Genomic DNA, 25297 nt, shown 5'->3' with positions numbered 1-25297 from the left:
TGTAGTTATGGTTTGTTAATGATTCTGTCAACAGCTTGGGCTGTATAGCAAATGATAGGATGACTTATGAATAATGAAAAAGAAATGATATTGAAGGAACCAGATGTTGCCCAATTTAAGGTACTATACCAGCATTTTCTTGGTGAAGCTGAGAAGACAACAAAAAGCCGCAGCCATCCTAGCTATTGTCCAGGCTGAGTTATAATTATACTTTTAAAAAGTAAAGTAAATCTGTCCCGCTACATGCCATGCAGGTCGTTTGGGGGGAGTGGAGGTATAACTCCCACTCTTTCTTGACCTTGGCACTAGATGGGGGTGAGTGGCCATGCTTTACCCCCGCGAAAGGACCCCTGTACCCATTGGATAGGAGGTTGGGTGGGGCCCAGAGCCGATCTGGATGCAGAGGCTAGAGGAAAAATCCTCCGCCCCAATCGTCCAGCCCGTGGCTAGTCACTATACCTACATATACATATTAAAAAATGTGTTAGAAATTCAAGATCATAAAATGGTTGTATTTTATACAATATACATTTTTCTTTTGTATAAAGTGGTGAATGCATACTAACGTTCAGTTCAAATATTTGATATTTCAACCTCCTCTCTAAAGATATGATGATTAAAATGTACAAAACTATATTTTTTCCTGCTTCCATATGTGTGTGAAGCTTTATCTCTCACCCTAAAAGAATAACATAGTTTGAGGATAGAATGTACATGAGAATACACAGATCTAAAAGGGAGTAATTGACCTGTTTGTAGGGTGATTAAATCCAGGAGGATAAAGTGAATGGGCCCTTTTTATACTTATTTGCTGAATAATAAGGAACTGAGTTTAAAGAATGTAAATTCTTACGTACCTTATTTTGACATGTATGATACCCCATTCTGGTTGTTCATTTCAGGTAAAGGATATTTATTTGCATCCTGACCCGTTTTCGGTTCAGAATGGACTGCTGACTCCGACGTTAAAAAGCAGACGACCTCAACTCAAGGCCTACTTCAAGCCTCAGATTGAAGACATGTATACAAAACTGACTTAGAAAGAGAATCTTGATGTCCATAACTGACAGTGTGACACCATAAGTATGCTTTGATCAATTTTCTACAACTTTTATGAATACACCCCCTTGTACTTGGAAGCATACATCTTAAAAGAATTGTAGTGAAATGAAATTCATGAAGTTAAAACTCGTCCAGTCCACACAGATGAATGAACTTGTACATATTAATAATCTCATTTCTGTATGATCCCTTTATCTTTTTTAATTTGAAAGTTATGTATGTAAATTACACAAGCATCTATGTGAAAATGGTTCAAGGACATTTTTGTTCTTTGTAAGAAATATGTTGATTATAGTTACAGCAAAGCCTGTGTTCTGAGTAACTGCTGGTTAACCGAAAAATTTATAAAAGAAATATTGATTTATTTTGTACTGTCTTTAATTTTAGTGAGAACTGTCTACTTGTAAGTTACTGGACAAGTATGAAGAGTGTTATATTGCAGATTATGTTCATGTCAAGTGAATTGTCATGCCTCGGTGTGTTTAAACAGAAACTTTAACTGTGACTCTATATGTGAAAACTGGTTTGACTGCTGTAGTTCATCATAATAAAATCATCTACTTCTTCATGATACAGGTGGTTTGGGTATTTAATAATTGGAGAAGAACTGTATTACTGGAAAATGCAACAGTAGCCTCAATTAGCATGCATGGACAGGTGTGATGCAACTTTGAACAAGTCACATGATTGAGACATTAGATGTGCAATGCATTTTTATAGAATGGATTATTATAAAACTGATGTAGTTAGGTTCAGACATACTACTTCTATGGTACTGAACCAACATATCTCATGTTTTCATTAAAGTAATGAGCCTTCTGTTGATCACTGTGAAAGTTTCTGTTTGTTATGTTCATGTTATGTTTATCTGGGGTGATCATACTTGTTTATCACAAAGTTATAATAATTTCTTGATAAAGTTTTGACATAAACTTAGAGCAGGTTTTACTTTAAATGTTTTGAAGAGAAGCATGGTGTTTCTTGTCAGAAATAGGAAGTAAGGAAGGATATTAATGGTCACCTAATCATCATTTAATGATTTATTGTTCTTGCAAGTCTGGGTATTGCAGAAATGCAGTCAGTATTATTGACACTAGTTGTTATTTGAAAGAAATTTTATTACTGTAAGTTCTGTCATAAACATTTTCAATAAGAAAAATATATTTAATTATGTGCGAGAATATTGGAATGTGACAAGAGCAGGTCTCTGAAAGAAATGGAGGCAAGGAAGATGTTTCTGAAAGCATTTTTTGTAATCATTGACATACCCAATTACCAATGGAGTTCTGACCATGGTAGATATCATGTTATTGATTTTGCTGGGAGAGGATATAGCAAAAATGAAATTGTGTTTACTCTGAGACTTCGGACAAATGAATGTATTTGCAGTAATGATAACATTAAGTGACAAAGAACAAGCTTGTTGAAGAAACATTTTTAGATTCTGATGACATTGAAAGCATAAAAGACCATGCAAATGTCTGAATTGGAGTCTGAAATAACAAGAAAAATCTTTAGCAAAAATTGGATGAAAATGGGGGGGAAAATCTAGATAGTTTTCTTTCTGTTTTGTACCAAATTAATATTTCTTTTTCAGACTAGAGTTTGGGCTTGTAAAACATTTATCTGAATTATAATATATAGCAATTCATGCAGAATTTCTGAACATAAATTATAAAATGCATAATGAAAACACACAATAGTTTTGCGTTTGTAATGGAAGGAAGTCCACAAGAATTTAGCCATAGGAAGACACTTTATTTTGTTCACTTAACTATTTTCTGACGTATCTTATCTTCACCCTTTCTGATTCCATGTATTAGAAATCCTTAATTATAATTGGTTTTCTTTGCCAATTAAAACTGACAGTTGAAGGTATTACAGGTACCAAAATGACCCAACAATTGGGACACGTTATGGATTGATCAAATATATGTGTTAATGGGTCCATCCTCACACGTATTTGTAGGTTTTATTAATTTGTTAATTATACCACAACATATTTTTTTCACAGTAGGAATATCTTCAGGTGGATACGTTATAATAGTTTAGGATATTATTGGCTGTTAAGAATAGTGTGGATATTAATACATAATTACTAGTTAAAATGGTTAAAATTAACATTGAATAAAATTATTAAGGTTAAAATTACTTCCACAATAGAATATGGTATTACTGACAAAATTATATTACAAGGATCCTTGTTTACATATTAGTGTATATGTATATATTTATAATTATTGGTTGATGTTATTTACTGTGTGGATGGACCAATTGTATTATTATTTGGTAATTATAAGGTCAATTAAGTTTAATTCTTCAGATGTTTTCTGGCAAGTATTTAAAGTGTGTAGTCTTAAAGTATAACAGATTTTTAAACAAACTGTAGTTTTAAAGTCTCTGCAGGTGCCTTGCCACTATTTAACATGTAACCAGCGCTTAAATTGTGATGGAATCATCAAATTCTCTTCTCCCAAATCCAACCTGGGATGTGATCAGTTTGCTGACCTCAGATGTTTTCATCAAGAAAAATTACATGTGCAGTGTAACTAGTGTTGAAGAAGTGAGGTGATCAATTTAAGGTGTGTTTATCACTTCAGTACAGTGGGCAGTACCACATTAGAAACAGTTGTTTTCTTTTGTTTTATCAATAAATGTTGATGTCACTTCAGTATATTCCATTTCTTTAGTCCCTCACGTATTTGAATTTTCATCACTTGAATTGACATGTTCTAGTTTATAGTCTTTTGTTTGTCCAGGAGCACAGATGCTTTCATGAAGATTGTTCGCTTTGAACTAAATTGGAATATGCTTTGTAGTGACTAAAAACTGTGAATTAGAAAAATATGGTCAACAATGTAATTAGACTAATTATTTTTCTGTTACATTCTCTGAGTTGATGTATCACATGTTCTTATTTCACTCGTACTTTTTGTGGCATTTACCAGGGACTGCACTGATATCCTTCTCAAGTAGAATGCAGAATCAGATTTGATTTTTACAGTAACTGAAGTTTAGTACCATGATTTTGATTTCAGAATATTAAAGTGTCTTCTCTGGGAAAAATTCACTGTTGTGAACAATGTATTTAATGTCATTTTTTATCATTTCTGTGGATCTGTCCTCAATTCCATCATACGAACCAAATAACATGATATTGCTCCATTTAATCTGCACTTTTGCCTTCCTCAAATATTATTAACAAAGATATGAATAACTTGTAACCCTGTGGTCTCTCACTCATCATAACTTTCCTACAATCTTCATACCATCTTACTCTCCTCACATTTAAAAAAAGCATCCAAATGCAACAAGATTTTGAGGTGTTACAGGAAATTATAGTAGTCATATATTTGAATCATTCCTTAGATCGGGGAAAGTACATTCATATAAGTTGCACATTTTCCAAACTTTTTATTGATTACTTAATTGTTTTGTAATTTGCTCACTTTTCACTTCATGTCATAACATTTGTCTTGCTGAAGCTTGTGTTCTGCCATGTATAGATACAAATTATAATATGTGAGGCTAACTAGGTGCATTGTATACTGAAGTAAAGAAGTCATGTCTTGTGTAGAGCAAAACTTTATTTTTGTTATATATTTTTAATACAGTATATAATAACATATAAATATACTTCAATTGTGATGGCTGATGGAAATATCAGCAAGGGGTTACATTTAATTGTTTGACACAATCCTATAATATCCACAAGTAGATAGAAGATGTATGTGGTAAGTAAAGGCATAGTCATTATATTTTTTAAATGATTTGATTTATAGAAGAAAGTATATAGACAATGTTAATCACCTCAAAGCACACACTGTAAGAGAAAAAAGTCAGTGTTTAATAATCTATGGTAAATATATTTGATAGAAATTTATTACATGTAGTACATTTTTATTTTGAGGCATTTGTGTTTAAGTCCACTGGTACCATTCTTGCACATATTTAACAGAATGAATGACAAATTATACATTGTCAAAATAAAATATTGAAACAATAATTTGATAGAGGCTATGGCCACTTTTCGTCCTTGATCCTACGTTTAAAATCTGATATAACATACACAGTTGGAAAAAGTGTTGCTAAATAAACAAAGTATTGAATTGTTTGCTCTACTTTTGAGAGGCTAGTTTTATGGCAGAAATTGTATCCATTCTTAATTTTCTATTGGAAGGGAATAAATTGTTATGAAATTATTGAAAAAATTATGCAGCAAACTGTAAAATTATATACTTACCACTTTTGTTCCCTTCACTTTTCAGGATTGAAAAAGTTTCTGAATTCAAATACTGAACCAGGCATGATGGTGGCATCCGGATTCTGCAAGTATTGCAGATTCTGTAAATATCACATCACCTGTTGAACATCTAAAGCAGTACAAATATTTGGAACTGGTGAGATTTCTTCTTATATTGATTTAAATTAAATCATGTTGTACTTTTATTTTTTGTCTTTGTGATCAAATTTCAACATTTTATTCACTTTTTCTCAAATAAGAAAATGTTGATCATCTACCAAATAATACCAGAATAATTTGTATAAAAAACTCCTTCCCTTCAGTCTGATCTCTCAGCATTAAAGAGGAAAGCCAATATTTGCAAGTGTCTGTGTGTAGTTATGGATCAGGAGAATGATCAAGTAACAAACACATGTTCAATATACTTTTCATGATGAATATTAGCACTTAATACAATAGTCATTAACATTGCCATTTTCTCCCAGATTAAATTCTTCACTGGATCAGATTCTGACATGAAGTACTTGTGAAAGAAACTCATGTGGATGTTCTAATTCACTCATGCTGTTCATTTAAAAAAATGACTGTTTATCCTTTATAAAGACTGAAATATCTAAGTTAAGCTCATTTTTAAAGTATATTATTTGTGAAGAAAATATTTTTGCATCCTTTAGTGATGGTAGTATGATAGAACTCAGTTGTTAAGGGCAGTAGTTGCAGATATGTTCCAACATACAATTTTCCTTTCATTAATACAAACTAATTAGTACTGTTAATTAGCTTTTATTAACAAATTCAGCAGTTAATTAGTTAAAACATTTTGCCACTATGGTACTATTTGTATGGTAAACTTGTAAATCAATATTAAATTTGAAAAGGTTGATTCATGGTGTTTTCCAGTGTGAGAACAAAAACTGAAGGATAGGTTGTATTTAGGCTAAGAATGTAGTCACTATACACAGAATAGGAAATACATATTTTATGACAGCAATACAGCAAATGTCTGTACAACTTTAGGCCATATTTTGTATTTTAATAAAGAACAGTATAAGGTTGCATCTCTAAATCAATCAACTAAGAAAACAATAATTATACATGACAGCCCTAATTAAAACATGAAGTGTAATTTGATTTTCATACATAGAAGTACTTTTAATAATTCCGATTCAAAATTTTTTCTCAAAATCAAAATACATCATAAATTTAATATCTATTTCTACTTACACTTTATAGTTACCCTCCTAGCATGTTTCATTATCACTGATCATATTTTTGTGAATCTAACATTAGTGTACATAACCTGAATGGGAAGAAGTCACACCAGCCCATCCTCAGAGATACTTATGAATAGATAACAGAATTTTTATGGTTAATACATTACATGGAATACAGAAAACTGGGCTTTACTTCTTTCATAACTGTATATAATAGGCCAGATAGTGCATACTGAAACACAGTGCCTATGAAGCACATTATCAAGAGAAAATTCATATTCTTTATGAAAGGATTTAAAACATAAGAAAAGTCACTGTATAATCAAAATACACAAACCTGAGTATTACATATGCATGATGATAAAAATTCACAAATTCTGTCACAAAACCAAAGTAGTTTTGTAAAATACAAGTGAAAGGAATGATCAAGAAAAATTCAATCTGGGTTAAATTTCTGCAGAAACTGTGGACAGTCCTCAGGCAGATACCCACACACAGAATAAATATAATAAATGATGACATTAATCACTGGAATGTAGAGAACAGAGGTACTTGAGATACCCTTTCAGTTTAACTGGAATGTGTATTTCAAGATAAGTTGATCATGATTGATTCCTGTAAATTTCTATATCAACTTCAAAAAGATAACACTACAGTGGATGAGCATGGAGAATCCTAATGCTTTGAATTATGTATCGTCAACAGTTTTTTCAGCTATTAATCCAGCAATGATATATAACATGTTTTTCGCTGTATTGTCTTGTAATAGTGATTACTATGAGAAACATGTTCAGTGGTTGATTTTGCCTTCCCCTTCTTTATATGGGTCTTGGGATTTATGTATTGGAGAACTGAAAAAGTAGGAAGACCTAATAACAAGTGAACAGGATTATAAATCAAATTTAAATTAACTGGTGTACTGGGTTAGCAACTGTAAGTATGTATTAGTTCAACAGATATGGAACTCTGGTTTTTATGGTGCAGAATCAAAGATAAACTGGAGTATCTGTGAGCAACTTAATGAAAAGACAAAGTTTGGGGTGCAGTCAGAAAGTCAAACATTACATTAAATCTTACATTAATCCACTGGTATACTACTGATGCACTGTTTAATTCACAGGTTTCAAATTATGGCTCAAAATTATCACAAAATTTCCATGCATGTTTACATGCAAGAAAAAGCTTCCACTTTTGTTTGATGGTGCTTCACAGCTTGAATGGGATCATGATACTACTGACTCTTTCTACAACTTGTTCTTTGAACAAATGAAACAGTACTTTTGTAAGATATTGTGTACTGTCACTAGTACAGGATGGTTATGCAGGTGGAACTCTTGCCCACAGGGGTATCTGGAAGTATCCCAATTCTGATCTCATCATATTTTGTGTATACAAAATTAGTGGGACAGATTATGTTAAATCTGTGTAATTATTATTACTATTATTTATTATATTATATTTGAAGTCCCAACTTTTTGCAACAAATCCCACAACTTGCTGTACTGTCAGAAAATACATTATTGTCAATGTGAATTTCATTATTCCTCTGTAGCAATACGAAGTTACTTACAAAATATATTAATAAAATGAAAGAACATGCTATGTTTACAAATACACTATGTGTTAATGATCATGTCAGATGAGCAATGGTGATGACTAAGAATGTAATCAACAGGCCAGTACATTCTAATGACCATAATAAATATCACTTGGTTTGTTCATCTCTCATCAGTACAACACATCAAACTGATAATAAGAAATCAATAAATAATGAATAAAATTATTAACAGCAAATATAACCTCAAAAATGTCTGATAAATACATTAAACATAATCTGTTTCACAAACTACAAGCAGGATTAATATTATATTATAAATAAGTAAAATTTTATATAAATATAATAAATACAGTAATTTTGCTTCCCTATCACACTGTATACAGGGGTTTGTAAATGTAACAAATAAATGTACTGGGCTGGACTGGCAACATGAGTTAGTTATGAGAGTATTTGCAAACTGCAGTCACTCAACAGAGAGAAAATGTTAAATAAATCTAAGATTACTTACAAAATATTCCTCTAATATGTGAATGTCATTGTTGTTATGTTGTTTTATACAAGATATGATCATACTAACAGATTAGGTAAAAGATCTAAGGATGATATTTTTACTGTGGACAGTACTGAACAACACACCACCACCACCAGATACATAAAGACATCTTCAGCCTTAGTAATATCACCTCAAAAGAGGCAACATTTGCAAGCAGATTTTTTGGTTATATTCTACTGTAACAAATAATCCTAGAAGTCCATTTACATGTTTTCTACTCCAGCTCTGTTTTTTAGTTACAGTTTGGTTTGTACATTCTGAACAGTTACTGTCATGAGACACTTCCTTCTTTCATGAAGGCAGAGACACAAATAGCCTCCAAAATGTGACATCCATACTATGATGATATCAAACCACTGTTACAAATCTGCAGATCATTTTACCCATCTACTTCTCAAGTCTGAATAGTCATTAGGGTAAACAAAGCATGAGGAAATTTTATTACAAAGGTGAGTTTTGTAGTGGGCCATTTTACAGAAACAGTATGACATTCTATGACGGGATATGGAAGCTATCAATCTTAAACCTAATGAAATCAGAGGATTCAGATATATATGTGGAATAATTTTTATGGAACATTAGTCTACAAATTTACTTGTGGGGCAGAAAAATTAATCTTCATGACCACACCTGACTCACAGATCATAGCTGGTTCATCCTTGTTATAATCATTCTAAACTGTGCTTGTGGTTTCTCAGATAAAAGTAAAAGCCTCACAGACAGTAATTATTAGCAAATACAAATGTTTACTTATTTAGACTTTCTTCTCAGTTGTAACAGTGTGTACAACATCACAATCCATAAGACCACAGTCTAAACTCTCACCTCCACGAAAACCTCAACTCTCATAAAGTTACTTATTCCCAGTCTTCCTCTAAGATTAATGTAACCAAATTCAATGTTGCCAGTTCACCCAATATTTTATATTCACACAACCTTCCTTTTATAATTATCAACCCCGTTCAATGGAATACCTTTATATGCACATTATTGAGACTATGTGTACTTACTAATTGTAAAGTAAATACCTAACACAATAACAATGACAAATACAACAGCAACACCAAACAAGATAAGGCGATGCTGCATAGACCGCATGATCATTCCACTGATGATCCTTGAACTCCGCCCCAACTCAGCATCTGTTTCTCGCAACTGAAATCAAAAGGAACTGAAGTGAAAAATACTTGAGAGGAGAGAACAGCATTTTTCACCAGAAGGACATTGTTCCTCCTTGTCCACTCACTTTCCACTTCAAGCTCCTTTTCACAGCTTTTTAAGGTATACATCTGAGAATAAACAAAAATGAACTTGAAATTTCGAGAGGAATTAATTCAAGAAATGTTAGTTATGATTCAGTTTAGATGATGTTATAAGATTGTCTTCTTTCCAAAACATTGAAAATATTAAGATGGAATGACCAAAAGTGGAACTAGTGAATACAGCCCAAAGTAACATGCAATTATAATCCTACAGGATGAAGAGAAATAGGAACATCGAGGAAATCGGAGGATTTAAAGGCAAGTACATGCATTAAAATGCTTACTTCATTAAAGAAAATAGGAATTTTATGACATATATTGCTCGTCTAATGTAGTTAAGGTAGTCATATAAAGAAAGATACAACGAGTTAGATATGTGACATAGATGGGAAGGTAAGAAGGATTTTGGTTAGGAAACTATTGAAACATATCAGAAAAGATGGAAGAATAACATCGTGACACATTTTAGATATAGAGATAGTAAGGAAGTGAACTGGAACTGAATCATGGGCACTGTTAAAGGTATTAGCAATGTTAAAACCTTCACATTCTATTATCAGTGGCTTTGAGACGCAACCAAACTCCATCCAATGGGAACTAGATCCAAACCCACAACACATTGCCATAGACAATATGGCAACTGTACTAGGAAAACAAACTGCTTACCCTACTTCGTGATTTCTGAATTGTTTCACGTTGAGCATGTAAATCTTGCAAAACTTGAGATCCAATTTCTTCTGTCTCCAGAATAATTCTATAACCTGTGGTAAGATGATGCCCTGTTCGTTCTAGTCTCTCTGAGTTATCAAGAAGTCTTAACTTCTGTTCTTCATTCATGCTTACTCCACTCCCATATACATCATCTTGCCCAAACAATCCTAAAATAAATAATTCATTAATTAATTATGGAAGAATGTTTGGAATATATAATTTTATATCCCAACAACAGAATAAATACACACCATCTTGAAATGGAGGACTCCGAACTTTCATAAACTCTTGGCTAAGCCTACCAAGTTCCGCCCTATAACTGTCAACTCGCGTCCTCAAACGTGGACGAGTAGAAGCTTCAACTTCTCGAACCTCCAGTTCCATCTGCTCAAGCTTGGTGTACAGAATAAAGCAAAGCAGTATGTGATAAACAATGAAGGTAAAAAAACAAAATAAACTTTTTGATAATAACTGCAAGTATCTGCACTCTGTATCTTTTATAGTTGCGCAGGCTACAGAACTGATTTCCTTGAACCATATGAAGTGAGCTTCAATCATACAGCTTCAGTGCCACAAACATTTACCTCCTGGGCATGTTTTTGTCCTCTCAGTCACTAACAATGACATGAAAAAGTACTAGTGGATGCACTATAAACAATCTCAGACATAAATTACAGCACATATAAAATACAATATGTTCCCTTATACATAATGACTAAAGACAGGTCACATTTCATTAAAAGCTTTGATTATTGCAAATGCTCTTCCAATGCAATCCAATACAATTCTGGGCAGAAGATGTAGGCCATACATTCCTCCAAAATGATAACCACCTACAAGACTACCAAAAAAACATAACCAACATCTTAACCACTGTGAAAACTTCATACCTCGGACCAATTCAGTACTTCAATTCTGGGGTAATCATTAATATGTGGGGCTATTAACTACAGAAGAAGGCTTACAAATCTCTTACTACAAATTACTGCTGAAAGCAATATTATTCTTTTATTTACACTCACAAGTTCCTGGGCCTCCTCCATATGTCTTTCAACGTCAAGAACAAGGGTCTTCTTGTCAGCTACGGCAAGAACAAAATAAAGATGCATTTATACATTCCTTAACATAATTTAAAGTAATAAATCTGCATTTAATATTATACTTAGTAAGCTTCTATGATCGTCAGGACGAAATAACATCAATAATATGATCAGACTTAAATATTGTGGCATTTTTGCCACATACCCCCATGTGATGAAGTTAGTTTCCCGATTTTGGCAGTTATATCAGCCGTCAAAACTGCATATTGTTGCTCATAGTTCTCCATTAACGACGCCATCTTTTCTACGAGCGCCTGATAATACCACCGAAGTCGTGTCTGTCGATAAAGGATAATTGAAATGTTTTTAAACAAATCCTCTCGTAATACCGGTTTTGGTATACATTTGTCAGAGCTCATTGGCCTAAATTTCATTTTGTTCACTGTTATAAAAGACATCATACTCTGTCTTACTGTTCAATTTATGAAAGATGTGTGTAATTTGAAGGTTTATGTATGGAGATTGTGGATTAAAATTGAAATCCATTTGTGTGAAAGATACCACAACTTTAATTTTTAATCAAGGGATTCAATGACCGACAGCATATGGTAAAAGAATGTAATATGCACTTTGCGCAAAACGTTTCATGATGATGCTTGATACGGAACGCGTTCAGAATGCGCTTTCAGGTTATCTGTGCTGTAGGTAGCTTTCCATTCAGAAAAGTATATCGCAATTTTTATAAACAGTTGAAATAGAATGGAAGTATTAAGTGGTGTAATGAATTGCTTCAGTGACTGTTTATTTAATATGACGCTCGGTTTAACTCTGTAAATTCTTTTTGAGTTTAAAAGCATGAAAGATAACGTTTGGAAATGAACACATGTTAATTGAATACCGATTAATGGATCACGTAACTTATAGTCTTCGCCCTGTGACCTCTTTGTAGAAAGACGTGATAAGATTGATTCGGTTGGATTTTTTGTCATCGATTAAGGCGGTAGTTGGCTTTATTTCTAGTTGCAGGAAGACATATACTTCTGATTACAAGGTGCGATGTAATCTCATGCCATCAAAGTATTTAGTTTTACTTCGGAAGTGGTAAAGCATCTTTCTGGTCGTGGTATATTTTGGGTGACCGGCGTTAGATAAGGTAATGAACAACAAAAGCATGGAGGCATCATAACCCAAATCTATTAAAGAAAGTAATAAAGTAAGTTTTAACTTCAACCTCTGTAGGAATTCCTAATGGCTATGATTGTGAGCTTAGTGCAGTAGTTTCACGACAAAGAGTTGGATTTAACTTTGTATTGGCTGTTCTTCAGGGTAGACGACTTGTACCCTGCCCAGAAGATGGAATCAGTATGTACCTCTGAAGGTCACTTACGTGGTGTCATAAAGCGGAAAACCAGCTTAATTTACCAACCTGAGAATTATTTGTTGGATACCTACACGTCTCCCTAGAGCAGGGACTATGTGTATGCTAGCAACTACCTTGATGCTCTTAGAAGAGTTGTGAGGTGCCCATGAGGATTTTAGAATATTCAAAAGTTGTTTTAAATGTTGAATTTTTCAGTTGCCAAATAATTTTTTCCACCCTTGCAATTTTTTTGTCAGTTGACATAGTAGATGTGAGAAAATGATAATGTAATTATTTCCACCTTTTTTTTTCATATAACTTTGTATGGTCATACGCTTCTAATTGTCTGTGGTCCAAAGAAGATACAAACTTTTATTAGTCACATACAAGTAGATGGGTTTACTTGTTGAGTCTTATGTATACAGTTGATTAGCATTAATAAATCAAGAAACAAGTAACTTCTCTTTCTGGATAATATGTAGATTTCTGCACTACCAATAAAATGCACTATCTCTGCACCACTCGCAGCTGTCATTGGGTTGAATGGTCAGATGATGTCTTGCCTTTGGAATTGATGTGTAATAACTAAATACAAAATTGGAAGTAGATGTATATTGCTCATGAGCAGAAACCTGGATAAATGTATATATTCTCTCTAATTGTAGAATTACAACAATGTCTGATGAAATTGGAACTATGTCTGCATCACCAAGTACCGCAGTTCACAGTCGTCATCCACGACGCATCAAGTTGAATGAACAGCAGCTTGAATCAATAAGCCATGATGATTTATTGAGAAATTGGCGAGAACTGGATTCCTATGTGGACATGCTTGAATCCCAAACTTCAAATCAAGAAGGTAGTTCTGTGTTCTCATTGTTGTATGTAGATACAGGTTGAAATTAAAATATATGGTAAGGGAATGTAATATATGAATCAAGGTTCTAGAATAATGGACAAAAGATTTGCACACAGTGGAATTAAATGCTTTTAAATTCTGTCAGAAAATTGATGTCCTAAGAAAAAAGTTAAGTGTGCTGAGTGTTTTAGTTAGGATCCGTATTTTTGTAAATGTTGTGTATTCTCTATAATTTCAGAGTAAGCATATAATATGTTTTGCTGTATTTATTAATAATGATATTTTTCATTGTGGCTTCATTTGCAAGTATTCTGGTCTGTTGCTGAAATGGGACAGAATGATTTCTTTCAGAAGCGTAATGTAATCAGTGTGTCCACTGTTTTTTGTTCGAAATTGATTACTAGACACAAATAGCCAAACAAAATAATTCAGCTGATAGTATGTTACAAAGAAAAGATTGTTAATTTTAAGAGTTGTTTTCTTGTAATCTTTGTTTTTAAATTGTTATGTAAGTAAGTCATAAGTAATTTTATTTGTTATGCAGAGTCAGCAAAGTCACCGTATGGGTAGCTATATGCTGATGATAAATGATGAGATGTTCTTATTTTTTTTATGGAGAAAAGGGACATTGAAGGAGTTTTGGAACAACTTCATTATTGCATACTTTACTTGTTATGCCAAACTGCAGATAATGGTTACTGTGTCCTTTTAAATTTTGCTTATTTCCAAATTGTGCTGATCTCTTTGTGTTTTACACTTGTGTTATGAGAAGAACTTATTTTAATTTGCTAGGCTTACTGTGTGTCTATACACATCTGTCAGCTGCACTCTGTTCATAGAGATTTTGATTATATTTGTCCTCAATAAAATATAAGTTAAAAATGATGCCCTTAGACTTTCTTGTTAAGTTATGGCTGTCATGTGGCCTGAACAGATGTTAACCATACAAGCAGCAGTACAAATTCCTATAATAGCAGGCAAAATCAGCTTTCTCAGGAAATATAACTAAAAATACTAAACTGAAAAATTAGCAGTTACCCTTTCAGAACAGTATTGACTGTTGAAAAATTGTCAGATGCCATTCCTTTGATTAGCTAATGTAATATTCACCACACTAAGAAATATTTGAAATAAAACTTGTAGAATACAGTGAGATATACGTTGTAAATTTGTATGCTAGTATCTCTTTTTTGAGACAGAATCGATGGATTCCTAAAGTGAAACTCTTCAATAACAGAACTATAATACAGTTACTAATTTCACCTGAGTTTTGCTTTACAGCATGTACATTCTTAATTTAAATGATATCATATTTAAAGGAAGGCTATCTTCAGTCATATTTGGACAGCTGGAATCTGCAGTTCAGATAATAAGAATGAGTGCATAGAGAGAGTTATCATCACAAGCTTCTTTTTTATAGTTGTCTTTTACTTCTTAGGGAATTGTCTTTTTAACTGCTAATCATTTTTAGTTCTTGCATTTATCTTGGTGTTGAAAAGGTAATTGTAAGCTACATAAAGAGCTTACAAGTCATGGGTATGATTTTCCTACACTTCTGCCATCAGGTAGGAAGTAACTGTGAGACAATGTGTAAGGTATGCATTGGTATTAAGGCCAGTTTGTACACATTCCCTGTTATCAGAATGGTGGTATATCCCACAGTTCAGTATGTAAGATTTGTTATTCCTAGTATATGCTTTGCCAAGATAAAAATCTAAATATTTAAGTAAATATTGATGTGATTTAAAGTTGTTCAAGTTGGGATGCAATTGTCTTATGCTGTAAAGACAGTTACATGAGCTGAACAATGAAGTATATTCTGTCCTAGTTGTTAATTTGACAACTGAAGGAAAGAACATGCACACATACAAACTAAATTTAATTGATAATAGAATATTTAAAATAATGCAATCCTGTCACAATGAGTACAGATTGTGTCATGTAAGTAGAATAAATACTTTTATGTTATTTGCAACATGGCAGTATTATAATCTTTCATTCCCAGACTTTGTCACAAGAATGCAGAATTTAAGGTTGTGGGGTTGTGTATTGTACTTGGATATGGGCTTGCAGTGACTAGGATTCACATGAACATATTTTTGAAATGGGTTAGCAAACAAAACAAAGTCTGAACTTTGCTAGAGCTATGTTGGTTAAGTCTCACATGTGGAAAGCTACCAGTAACAAATGGTTATGTATGTCAGTTATAACAAGAAATATTTGTTCCTTTGTTCCTGGGTGCTTGTTTCAGCAGATTGTCTCAAGTATGTCAGTGGAACTGTGTGATGATGCCAAGGTATCTCGAGCTTAAAGCGGCCGTCCTTTACTTCCTGTCCTTTATACCTGATTTGTCAGAGATTTCTCAACTCCTACTTGCCATCTTCTTGCATAGTTTATGCTACATGTGCCTTACAAAAGGTCTTGGAGTTCGAGATCCATTGGTTAGAAACTAGTTTATTCAAATATTATGTTCATTTTGTGAATGATTAAGTGTTCCACAGTGTTACTTCATATAGTTTAAATAATTTAGTGAATGCTGCAAATGCCAGATAGAAATCTGTTCATCTGTTGAAGTGACAGTGAATAGTCTACCGTGTTTACAAAGGAATGGAAGTGGTGTATCCTCCATGTGTTGCAGCAGCATTCTCATTCATGTAAATGCCAACGGTTCCCATTTGGTTTGGAGTGTTTCATTTTGCGCACATTTTAGTGTTCTCTCTAGTTTGTGTTAACATCTATAAGGTTTGGTGTGTTCAGTGTCCATCTGAAATCAAGTGCACAGAAAGTGCTTCATTAAGTGGCCTATGTCCATATGGACATACCGATTTTTTAATGATGTGCAGGAGCAGCTGAAAGGAATGAACAGTGAAGAAGTGTATGGTAAGGGTTTTGCAAAAATATAATAGGGCCAGTGTGCTTTTCAAGATCAAGGCATTTGAAGTTCACTCCTGTTTGCCCATTATTGGCCCACTTCCCCCCTCAGCCATGGAATCAATGATTGATATAATCGCGGTGGAGGATGCAAGTATTCAACCTACATCTAACATGAGAAAGTAAATAGCCTCAGCGCAGTGACCTGCTCCACGTATAAGGCGTCTTATACAACACAACCTAAATGGCAGAACTTAAGTTAACAAAATACTTGCCTTGGCTGTTGCTCCATCTGACTGAAGTAGGTGTGGCATATTGAAATATGAAAGACCAGAAAGGAAAATGTCAGCAACAGCTCAAAGGGAAGTGGTGGGAGACAGGAGGAAGTAAGTGCAGTTGTGTTAACATAATGTGTGTATAATTCCCCTCATACCTGGGCACCAGTAGTTCTCAACACATTTCTGTCATGTTTTGTGTTCTGTGATTTGGTTTCATCCTCACTTGAGTCCTTTGTTTCTTCCTGGGAACCCTGTCGGTCAGTATGGGTGAAAGTTCTTGTGATGAAGTTGTTGCCCCAGACTGAAACTATACACTATTTTCTGATATATCAGAATTAAAAGTTGAGCAAAGACAATTTTATGAAGTGCAGCCAGTAACCAGAGTTTTTTAACAGTAGGATATTTTTCTGTTTTAAAATTGTCTCACAAACAGATAAACATGCTTTATTCTCTAGGTGGTTCACATTTGTTATCACCTCTAAAACATTGTTTGATGACTATTAATATTAATAGAATACTGTGCACAGAGTTAAGGCATACTTGTTTTCTGTGTATCTAATTCATAAGTATTTTCATCCTGGAGACAATTGCAGACTGAGTGAATGCTAAATATCATCTGTATTGTGAAAATAAATTGATAGAAAAGTGTAATTGGAGATTGCCAGCTGGTTAAATAGAAATGTTTGGAAAGATGTATGATGAGCACAGTGCCTCAGTCAGCCACATTCATTTCTCACCAAGAGGTTTTTTTGAGCAAAATAATGCTTGAAATTAAGTCACTCCACCACCCTTCACTTGTTACACTATGTAACAATTTTCTTTGCATTAGTTAGTTTCTAAAAAATCATGTAATAGAAATGTGGACTTCAGAATACAAATCCAAAATAACCATTGAAGGGAGAGTTTACTTGTAAATACAAGTAGGGATTTTCATATTATTATAAGTCAGTACTATTAATTTGTCTTTTTATTATTTTATTTACAAACCTAGCTTTATCACAGATGAAAAGTCTTGTACACTGTAAACAGAAATGTCTGTTACCTGTGTTTGTAGCACATTCTTTATGTTTGATATATTTTGTAATATACTATATGTAAAAAACTAGTCTTGAGCCCATCATTTGATCATATTTCATAATGATGTTTACAAGAAGAATAATACTAATCTGTCGATGACTCGAAAACTAATAGTGATTACACATTGTACTGCCATAAGTATTTTCGCTATATGTACCATGGGGATTTTTTAAATCTGACTCTTAGTTGTGACATAATGAGCAACATAATGCACTTCTGTTATAAGTGTATTACCATGTTTAATTCACTTAATTACTTTCAAGAGTTAAGGGCTTAATTGGTGTTTACATAGGGTTATCTGTATGAATCCTTTGACAAATTGCAATGAAACCAATTGTAGGACACTTGTTAGATGTACAATTGTCATGTAGAAGTTTAATTTACTCTAGGTTCTTTCATTTTAATGGTCACTTCTCTTAAGGGCCTCAGTGAACTTTCACTTCTTTTTAGTCCTTAGACATATTTTGACAAAATTGTTGTACGTGCATTATCACGTGTATGTTTAATTCACTTAAATATCTAGATAGCAGGCAGATGTGTGGATGAAATGTACCCTTTTAATGACACCATAAACATGCATGCCCATTATTTTTAGAAACTTTTTCAACCCAGTGGTAGGCCTTTGTGATCTTTCTGATGTAGTTTTCTATTACAGAACAGTGGTTTTTTTGAGTAACTCAATAATTATAATTTTCTGAAGGAAGACTTAGTTCTGTTGAGTTAGATTTTTCTTTTATGACTGAACTAATCTGGACTTTTAATAGCATTGCATTCAGTCTGCATTTGTGTTGAGGCTCACATGAACTGGTTGCACCATTTTTCAAATGCTTTGTGTTTCTTACCTCCCTGGTATGTGTGATTTTAACTTACCATAAAATAACTGGATGTTCTAGAGAATACTGCTGCAGACATCGGAGAATATCTGTTGGCTACATATGCTGTTGACTACATGTTGTGCCCTGTAGTAGATATTTTGTAATGTCATTTGTCAGCTAATGCAGTACTTTCTTAATTAACAGGTTATGTTTTGAGTTTGATGTATATTTGTTCCACTGTATATTCTTCATTTGATATTTACAGCTGAATTGGCAAATCTTCGAGATTCTGAAGATCGAATGCGACAACAACATCTGGAATCCACTCAGCGGGAGAAAGTTCTTGTCCGTCGGCTGGCCACCAAGGAACAAGAAATGCAGGAATATGCAGTATGTTTTGTAATGTGATGTATACTATGAAAAGTTTCATATCACTACTTTTACTTTGAGTGGTCCCACTTGTGCTAAGTTAATTTTCTAACATTGGGCTGTAACATAATTACATTCCGTCTGTGTGATGGTAATAAAAGCAATTCATAATTCTCTCATTTGGGTGAGTTTTAAATTTTGCTTTAATAGTAACATATTTTCTTAGTTTATCGTTATTGCCCAGGTTGCCCCAGTTCCTCTGTCTAGTTTGCTCCAAAAATCTATTAACAGTTTTACACATTGTATTAAACAGGCTCAGGAATGTTTTCCAGTGGCAGGCTTTGTTATTAGTGATCTTGGGAGTTCATGTTAAATCCCTAGTGTGTGTGCTGTGGATACACTGTAATAGTTATTTTACTGCTATTATAAGGTTTTTCTGTGGAAACTTTTATCCTTTTCCTCTGTAGAATCAAATAGCTGAGTTAAAGGCGGCACAAGCCCCGGGAGCAGCGGCACTTCGCTCAGCCCTGCTTGATCCTGCAGTGAACCTGTTGCTTCAACGTCTGAGGCAGGAACTGCTTGCAACTAGGGCACGTCTTGAAGAGACTCAGAATGAGCTGAGTGCATGGAAGTTCACACCCGACAGGTAACCTATCCAGCAAGTCATTAGTTATGAAACACGAACATTAACATAGCCAGCCTTTTAAAAGAGAATGAAAGACAGTATTTGCCATACTGTGGTTCATGAGTGCCTTAACCCCTTTGCTTACCACACAATAAAGAGCAGAGATTATCTGTTAATTTTGTTATATTTATTATGTGTGATGTTACATAACAAAGTTTTGTGATTTACACAAGTCAGTATTGTTAGCATAGTGAAATCTGCAAGACTATATAATAGCCTGGACATATAGCTCGGATTGTGGAGACTATTAATGTATATAGAAATTTGTTGGGAAAGCTCATGGAAGATAAACATGTATGTGGACATTAGGAAAATATGTTGTGAGGATAGGAGGTGGATGGAAACTGGATCGCATCCAGTGGTGTTCTTTGGGATTAGCAGTGTTGAATGTTTGGGTTCTGCTACCAGTGTTGGAATCTCATTACAAAAGACCATTTGTTCGGCCTGTATTTATATGGGAGGATAGTATTAAAATGGATCTTAGGATGATTGGTTGTAAAAATGGGGATGAACCTGCAGTTCATAACAAGAGTTTCTTGATGAGTATAATAATTATGTTATAATATATCAAAATCTTTGTAAAGGAACAAGCCATTTTATGATTGTTTTGTTATTGGTTGCATTGGTTTTGACAGCTGAAAAACAGCATGTTAAATGTAAAAAGTGTCAGTCACAGAATGTTTTTGGGAACAAGTAAAGGTAAAGTAGGAAAATATTGTTTCTTAGATTCAGATAAATATATTACCTTTATATGTAGCATATAGGGAGGTTTTCTGAACAGTATTTTCTATATTTTTTCAAAGCAACACAGGCAAAAGGCTGATGGCAAAGTGTCGCCTGTTGTACCAGGAAAATGAGGAATTAGGTCGCATGATCAATAGTGGTCGACTGGCCAAACTGGAAGGTGATTTGGCTCTTCAGAAAAGTTTCAGTGAAGAAGTGAAGAAATCACAGTCAGGTAAATATTCTGTTACTGCCCTTAGCTGGTTAGTATTCATAATAAAGTTGTCTTACAGTGTAAATGCAAGTATAAGAAACATTGAATTAAACTTTACAAGGAACATAATGTTCATCATTGCTGTTATATTGAAAAATTAGAAAGCAAATAACTTACACATTTGCAAATGATGTAGTAATGTAAGAGTTATCATTTGTCATATATTATACACAGATATATATTTTCAGAATTGGATGAATTCTTGCAAGATCTAGATGAAGATGTAGAAGGGATGCAAAGTACCATCTATTACCTGCAACAGGAACTCCGTAAGGCAAAAGATACAGTGTCTAGTCTTCAGCAAGAAAACACATTGCTAAAGAATGGGAATGCATTGACAGTGTCTGAGCATCATGAAGGTGTGGCAGATAGTGAGGTGGGGAGGGAGGCCAGACCACGGACTCCAGCAATATGCCATAACGGAGTACAGCTTAAGGGGGAGAAAGACTTGGGAGGGTGGGAAGAACGAACTTCAAACCAAGCACAATGTAGAGACCCCAACGTGTCATCAGTACAGTCCCCCCTGTGCAGTCCATTGAGTCCTACCACAGAGCAATCTGTTGTTGATGTTGCCAGTGCACATAAAGAAATGATCCATTGTCCTGCTCCTGCTGAAGATGGTAGTGTGTCTTGTGAGGTTAGGACTAGACCACGATCATCCCAGGAGCCTGAAGAAAGAACTTTTGAGGAATCAAATGAGTCAGTAAATTTGCAACCACCTAGTCCAACTGCCTCAGCACTGAAACGGGATTGGGAAAGAACTAAGCATCAAGATGAATCTTCAAGTGATTCTGGTGAGTTAATTCTGAAGCTGGAATCTGAGGACATTGGTGAGGAGGAAACTGAATCTAGGGACTCGAACCATGCTGAAACAGAAAGTAAAGACACTAAAGGAAAGGGAACTGCAAATGTTGGTGATAGCGAATTGGAGGCTTCTGTGAAGGGCAACAGCCATGCCAAACAATCCCCAAGCAGTATCAGAAAAAGGACATATCCTAGTGATGACAGCAGTGGTGATGACAGTGATAATGTACCTCTTATAAAGAAGGTACGCCGGGACTCTGAGATATCTCTTCATTACAATGAAGATGATGATGATGAAACAGGTCTGACCAATGGAGATACATCTGTTCTGGGAACTGATGGGCAGTGAGCAAGTGCTGCATACGAACTTTTAATTTTAATGGTTTGTACTAATGAATTATAAATTGTTTTTGTCTTATTGTTAGTGTGTCATCATTTAATTCTGTAACTTCTAATGTGAAAATGAATATTATAAAATAGAAGTGATGTCAAAAGTTGTGGGGGTGATATGGTAATAAAGTGTAAATTTTTTTAACTTTTGTTGTAAGGTCAGTCATAATACTATCCTTTGTTAACCCTTGCACTGTGCATTATTTTTTCCCAGCTTTGCTAAAATGTCATTTTAAGGTAAAAATTTGAAGTCATTATGAGGGTCTGGTGATTTTGTATGTATATAAATAAAAACCATAAAAATTACCAACACACCAATTATATACTCAGTATATATAACATACAATACACTTTTTACAAACTTGTATAACCACTTAAAATTGAGAAATGCCACAAGTGTCAAAATCAAACTTGCAATAGCATCCCTGCAACATTATTGACAAATTTAAATTGTTCAAATTAGATCGCAGCCCAACAATATCACAATATCATAACTAAGGGAGTAGAATCAAATGTTGCAGTATGCACAGGAATCTGACTAAAGTAGAATGTAGCAGCATAAGGGTTAACAGAATAAGTCAATGTTTCTCAATATTTCCCTTATGGCATCACATTAAAATACAGTTCAATAACTTACAGCACTCCAAATTATGTATTATTGTAAAGGTGTATGTATGTATGGTGAACAGACTATTCAAAGAAAAAAGTTAACATTAGCAACATTTTAGAACGGAGTAATAGATAATGGGTACTGCTATAGAAAACTGAGTTGCCAGGTCGTCCTCACATTGGAATGTTTAATACCATAGTCCATCCCAAACATGTGACATTTAGTTTGATAACAATGTGAACTGCAAACCAATTCCACCTCAAATATATACATATCTGTATATATTTAATAGCTAGAGAATGGCTGGATGGAAACTCATAAAACTTGGTATGGACTGTGTCATGGGTCACTACTCCAAACTCTTATTTTCTAACCTCTTATCTCTGAAACAACTTAATAACTGATACTGAAAGTCACAAGACTGAATGACCCCATTAACCATGATCCTTGGTGCATGTACATTATTAAACTAACTATACCTAAGCAGACCTCTTCACCTATGTTGATTGCCTGTATACATTTCATTAGTGGCTATATTAACATTTATAGAATAAATAACACTTAATTATACGCATAAGATTGTTGTCTAAAATGCCGAGAGATTTACAGATCATTGAATAACAGTAGATGCTCTGTATAGGGAATATTTTAATTTTTCTTAGCTTTTGAGTTTGCTTAAACTATTATTCTGGCTATCATTATTACTGTTAGGTATTTAACTTTACAGATATATTTTTTCAATACTCACCTGACTTCAAATAACCATTTATTGGCTTTTCACTGTATGTAAGGACATCGGCTGTTGCACCTAGAGGTGCTATTGGAAACGGGAAACTTTCCATTCTGTAACATCTCTTAAATGAAGACAAGTGATGGAATAATATCACAGTAGGAAAATTTATTTTAAATCTAACTTTAACAATACCACTCATAAGAACATTTTAATCAATACTGGTTCATAATGTCTTAACAAACTTTTATCTAACATCTGTTGATTAAATTATGCTAATTATCATAGTAAACAGTACAAGAAATGAAACATGTCAACTTGGTATACTAAAACACTGCAAGTGAATCATAATATAGAGCAAGACATTGAAAAAACTATCCCCCAACTCACTTGAGCATGCTTTACTTTACTTTACTTTGGAGATACAGTTTTACTGGCATTTCATTGTATGTGTAAAGCCAACGTAACAGGAGAAACATTTCCTGTTTGAAAAATAACCAATTGATGTTTAAAATATGTTGTTAAATGTGATAGCGAGTCTATATAACATTAAAGCAGTGAAATTATAGTGAACACTGACAAAAAATGAACCGAAATGTAACTTGATAAAACAAAAGAATGCTGCAGTACAGACATTTGTTGATGATTAAAAATTAAACTTGTCATAGCAAGGTGATACCATTGATATGAAGCTCAAATTATATATCAACAAAAGCTTCTTCACTTTGCATCATTCTTCTTAAAACAAATTAATCACTTGATAATCTCATCTTATATTAATACTTTACTAGAAGAGGACAGCTTTTTGTTCACTTTGCTGAGTATCTCATAAGAATATTGTTCAAGTACATTATCCTCTGGGGATGTTTCATCTATTGTGTACTTCAGGGCAGTATAGAAGGCTTTAGCTTCAGCATTGTGTTTCAGTACTGTAAGAATTACTTTCTTCATGCCAGCAGAAAACCCAATCAGTTCCAATACTTGTAGCATGAACTTACCCAACCCTTTCCTGCGCACCTCTTCCTCTAATTGTAGTTCATAACAATAAAGAACTTCATCCCCATAGTCCATATCAAAACGAAAATGTGAAAATGCAACTGGTTTGCATTCTGGTTCGGTAGTTCGTGCAATAAGATACCATGCCTTGTCGTCTGTCATCTCTTCTTTCTTTATCTTGTCATTCCACCCCCACTCACATTGTTCATACAAAGCTTTCATATTCCTCTTCTCTAGATCAAAGATCCAATGAATTGTACCCACATCTAAGGAGCCACATCGTTTGCATTCAAGCTTGACATTAATGCCATTCTTTTCGAATATTCTGAATTCTGAGAAATGAGCCATAGGATCGTCCTGATTATTTGCCTTGTACAAAACTATCTCTGAAGTAGGCTGACAAGCATTTTCTTCTTTACGTTTTTGTCTTTTCTCTTTATTTCTCTTAGATTTGCGTTCCATTATTGCACAAACTATCAAATGCTTAAATATATATTTTTAAATAACAAGAAATCGTCAATTTTCAACTGCCAAATGCCCCAGCAAACAAATCCCGGGAATGATGTACCAACTGTGACATCCATAACATTTTTTTGTGTTAAATGTGAATTTTATTTACAGCCTTCGTTCCTGCGTTGAATTTATTACAATATGAATTTTTAAAACTCTATGAATTCCATAGCAATATGCGAAGTAAAGTCAGACATCTTTCTTGTGTTTTAAGAACCTTTGGGTTGGCTATAGAAATCTTGTAGCCAATCTTATGCAGTGAAATTCCGTTCTGATGCTATGAAGAGCATTGGTAACACGAAT

At 33.9% G+C, this 25297-nt stretch overlaps 4 protein-coding genes across 20 annotated transcripts in view; 2 read left to right on the top strand and 2 right to left on the bottom strand.

Moving 5' to 3' along the window:
- Nucleotides 1–4132, top strand: part of LOC110830156 (long-chain-fatty-acid--CoA ligase 5) — a 57350-nt gene extending 53218 nt beyond the window's left edge. For all 10 annotated transcript variants that reach the window (XM_022064735.2, XM_087358521.1, XM_022064718.2 and 7 more), the window contains one exon: nt 903–4132. In XM_022064735.2, coding sequence (XP_021920427.1) covers nt 903–1040 — 138 coding nt within the window. In that variant the 3' untranslated portion in view covers nt 1041–4132. The remainder of the gene's footprint in view (nt 1–902) is intronic.
- Nucleotides 4133–4631: 499 nt separating this feature from the next.
- On the bottom strand, nt 4632–12255 carry Vti1a (Vesicle transport through interaction with t-SNAREs 1a). 4 transcript variants are annotated; one of them, XM_022065181.2, is made up of 8 exons: nt 12117–12255; nt 11849–11981; nt 11626–11684; nt 10855–10996; nt 10559–10770; nt 9659–9785; nt 5306–5406; nt 4632–4885 (listed from the first exon to the last, which is right to left on the bottom strand). In XM_022065181.2, the coding sequence occupies exons 2-7, from the start codon at nt 11940–11942 to the stop codon at nt 5351–5353; spliced, it is 690 nt and encodes a 229-aa protein (XP_021920873.1). In that variant the 5' UTR covers nt 11943–11981; nt 12117–12255; the 3' UTR covers nt 4632–4885; nt 5306–5350. The 4 variants fall into 4 exon arrangements, with proteins under 4 accessions (XP_021920873.1, XP_021920849.1, XP_021920856.1 ...); XM_022065157.2 differs by lacking the exon at nt 12117–12255 and having other exon boundaries at nt 11849–12104; XM_022065164.2 differs by lacking the exon at nt 12117–12255 and having other exon boundaries at nt 5306–5388; nt 11849–12104.
- On the top strand, nt 12138–22293 carry fl(2)d (Pre-mRNA-splicing regulator female-lethal(2)D). Of its 5 annotated transcripts, none has more exons than XM_087358545.1 (6): nt 12138–12251; nt 13669–13862; nt 19169–19293; nt 19740–19918; nt 20761–20915; nt 21143–22293. In XM_087358545.1, exons 2-6 carry the CDS (start codon nt 13679–13681, stop codon nt 22105–22107), a joined length of 1608 nt encoding a protein of 535 aa, XP_087214671.1. In that variant the 5' UTR covers nt 12138–12251; nt 13669–13678; the 3' UTR covers nt 22108–22293. The 5 variants fall into 5 exon arrangements, with proteins under 5 accessions (XP_087214671.1, XP_087214670.1, XP_087214668.1 ...); XM_087358544.1 differs by lacking the exon at nt 12138–12251 and adding an exon at nt 12355–12694; XM_087358542.1 differs by lacking the exon at nt 12138–12251 and adding an exon at nt 12356–12796.
- Nucleotides 22294–23636: 1343 nt separating this feature from the next.
- On the bottom strand, nt 23637–25246 carry Naa40 (N-alpha-acetyltransferase 40). Its single transcript, XM_022065259.2, has one exon. The coding sequence runs from the start codon at nt 24944–24946 to the stop codon at nt 24260–24262; it is 687 nt and encodes a 228-aa protein (XP_021920951.1). The 5' UTR covers nt 24947–25246; the 3' UTR covers nt 23637–24259.
- Between the last annotated feature and the right edge of the window lie 51 nt (nt 25247–25297).

The sequence above is a fragment of the Zootermopsis nevadensis genome, unplaced genomic scaffold (assembly GCF_977971745.1).
Source record: "Zootermopsis nevadensis isolate Lab colony 2312 unplaced genomic scaffold, Znev_1.0 Znev_ptg000030l, whole genome shotgun sequence".
NCBI classification, from domain to species: domain Eukaryota; kingdom Metazoa; phylum Arthropoda; class Insecta; order Blattodea; family Termopsidae; genus Zootermopsis; species Zootermopsis nevadensis.
Note: the sequence above shows the minus strand (reverse complement) of the source record. Positions and strands in the feature narration are given on the sequence as shown.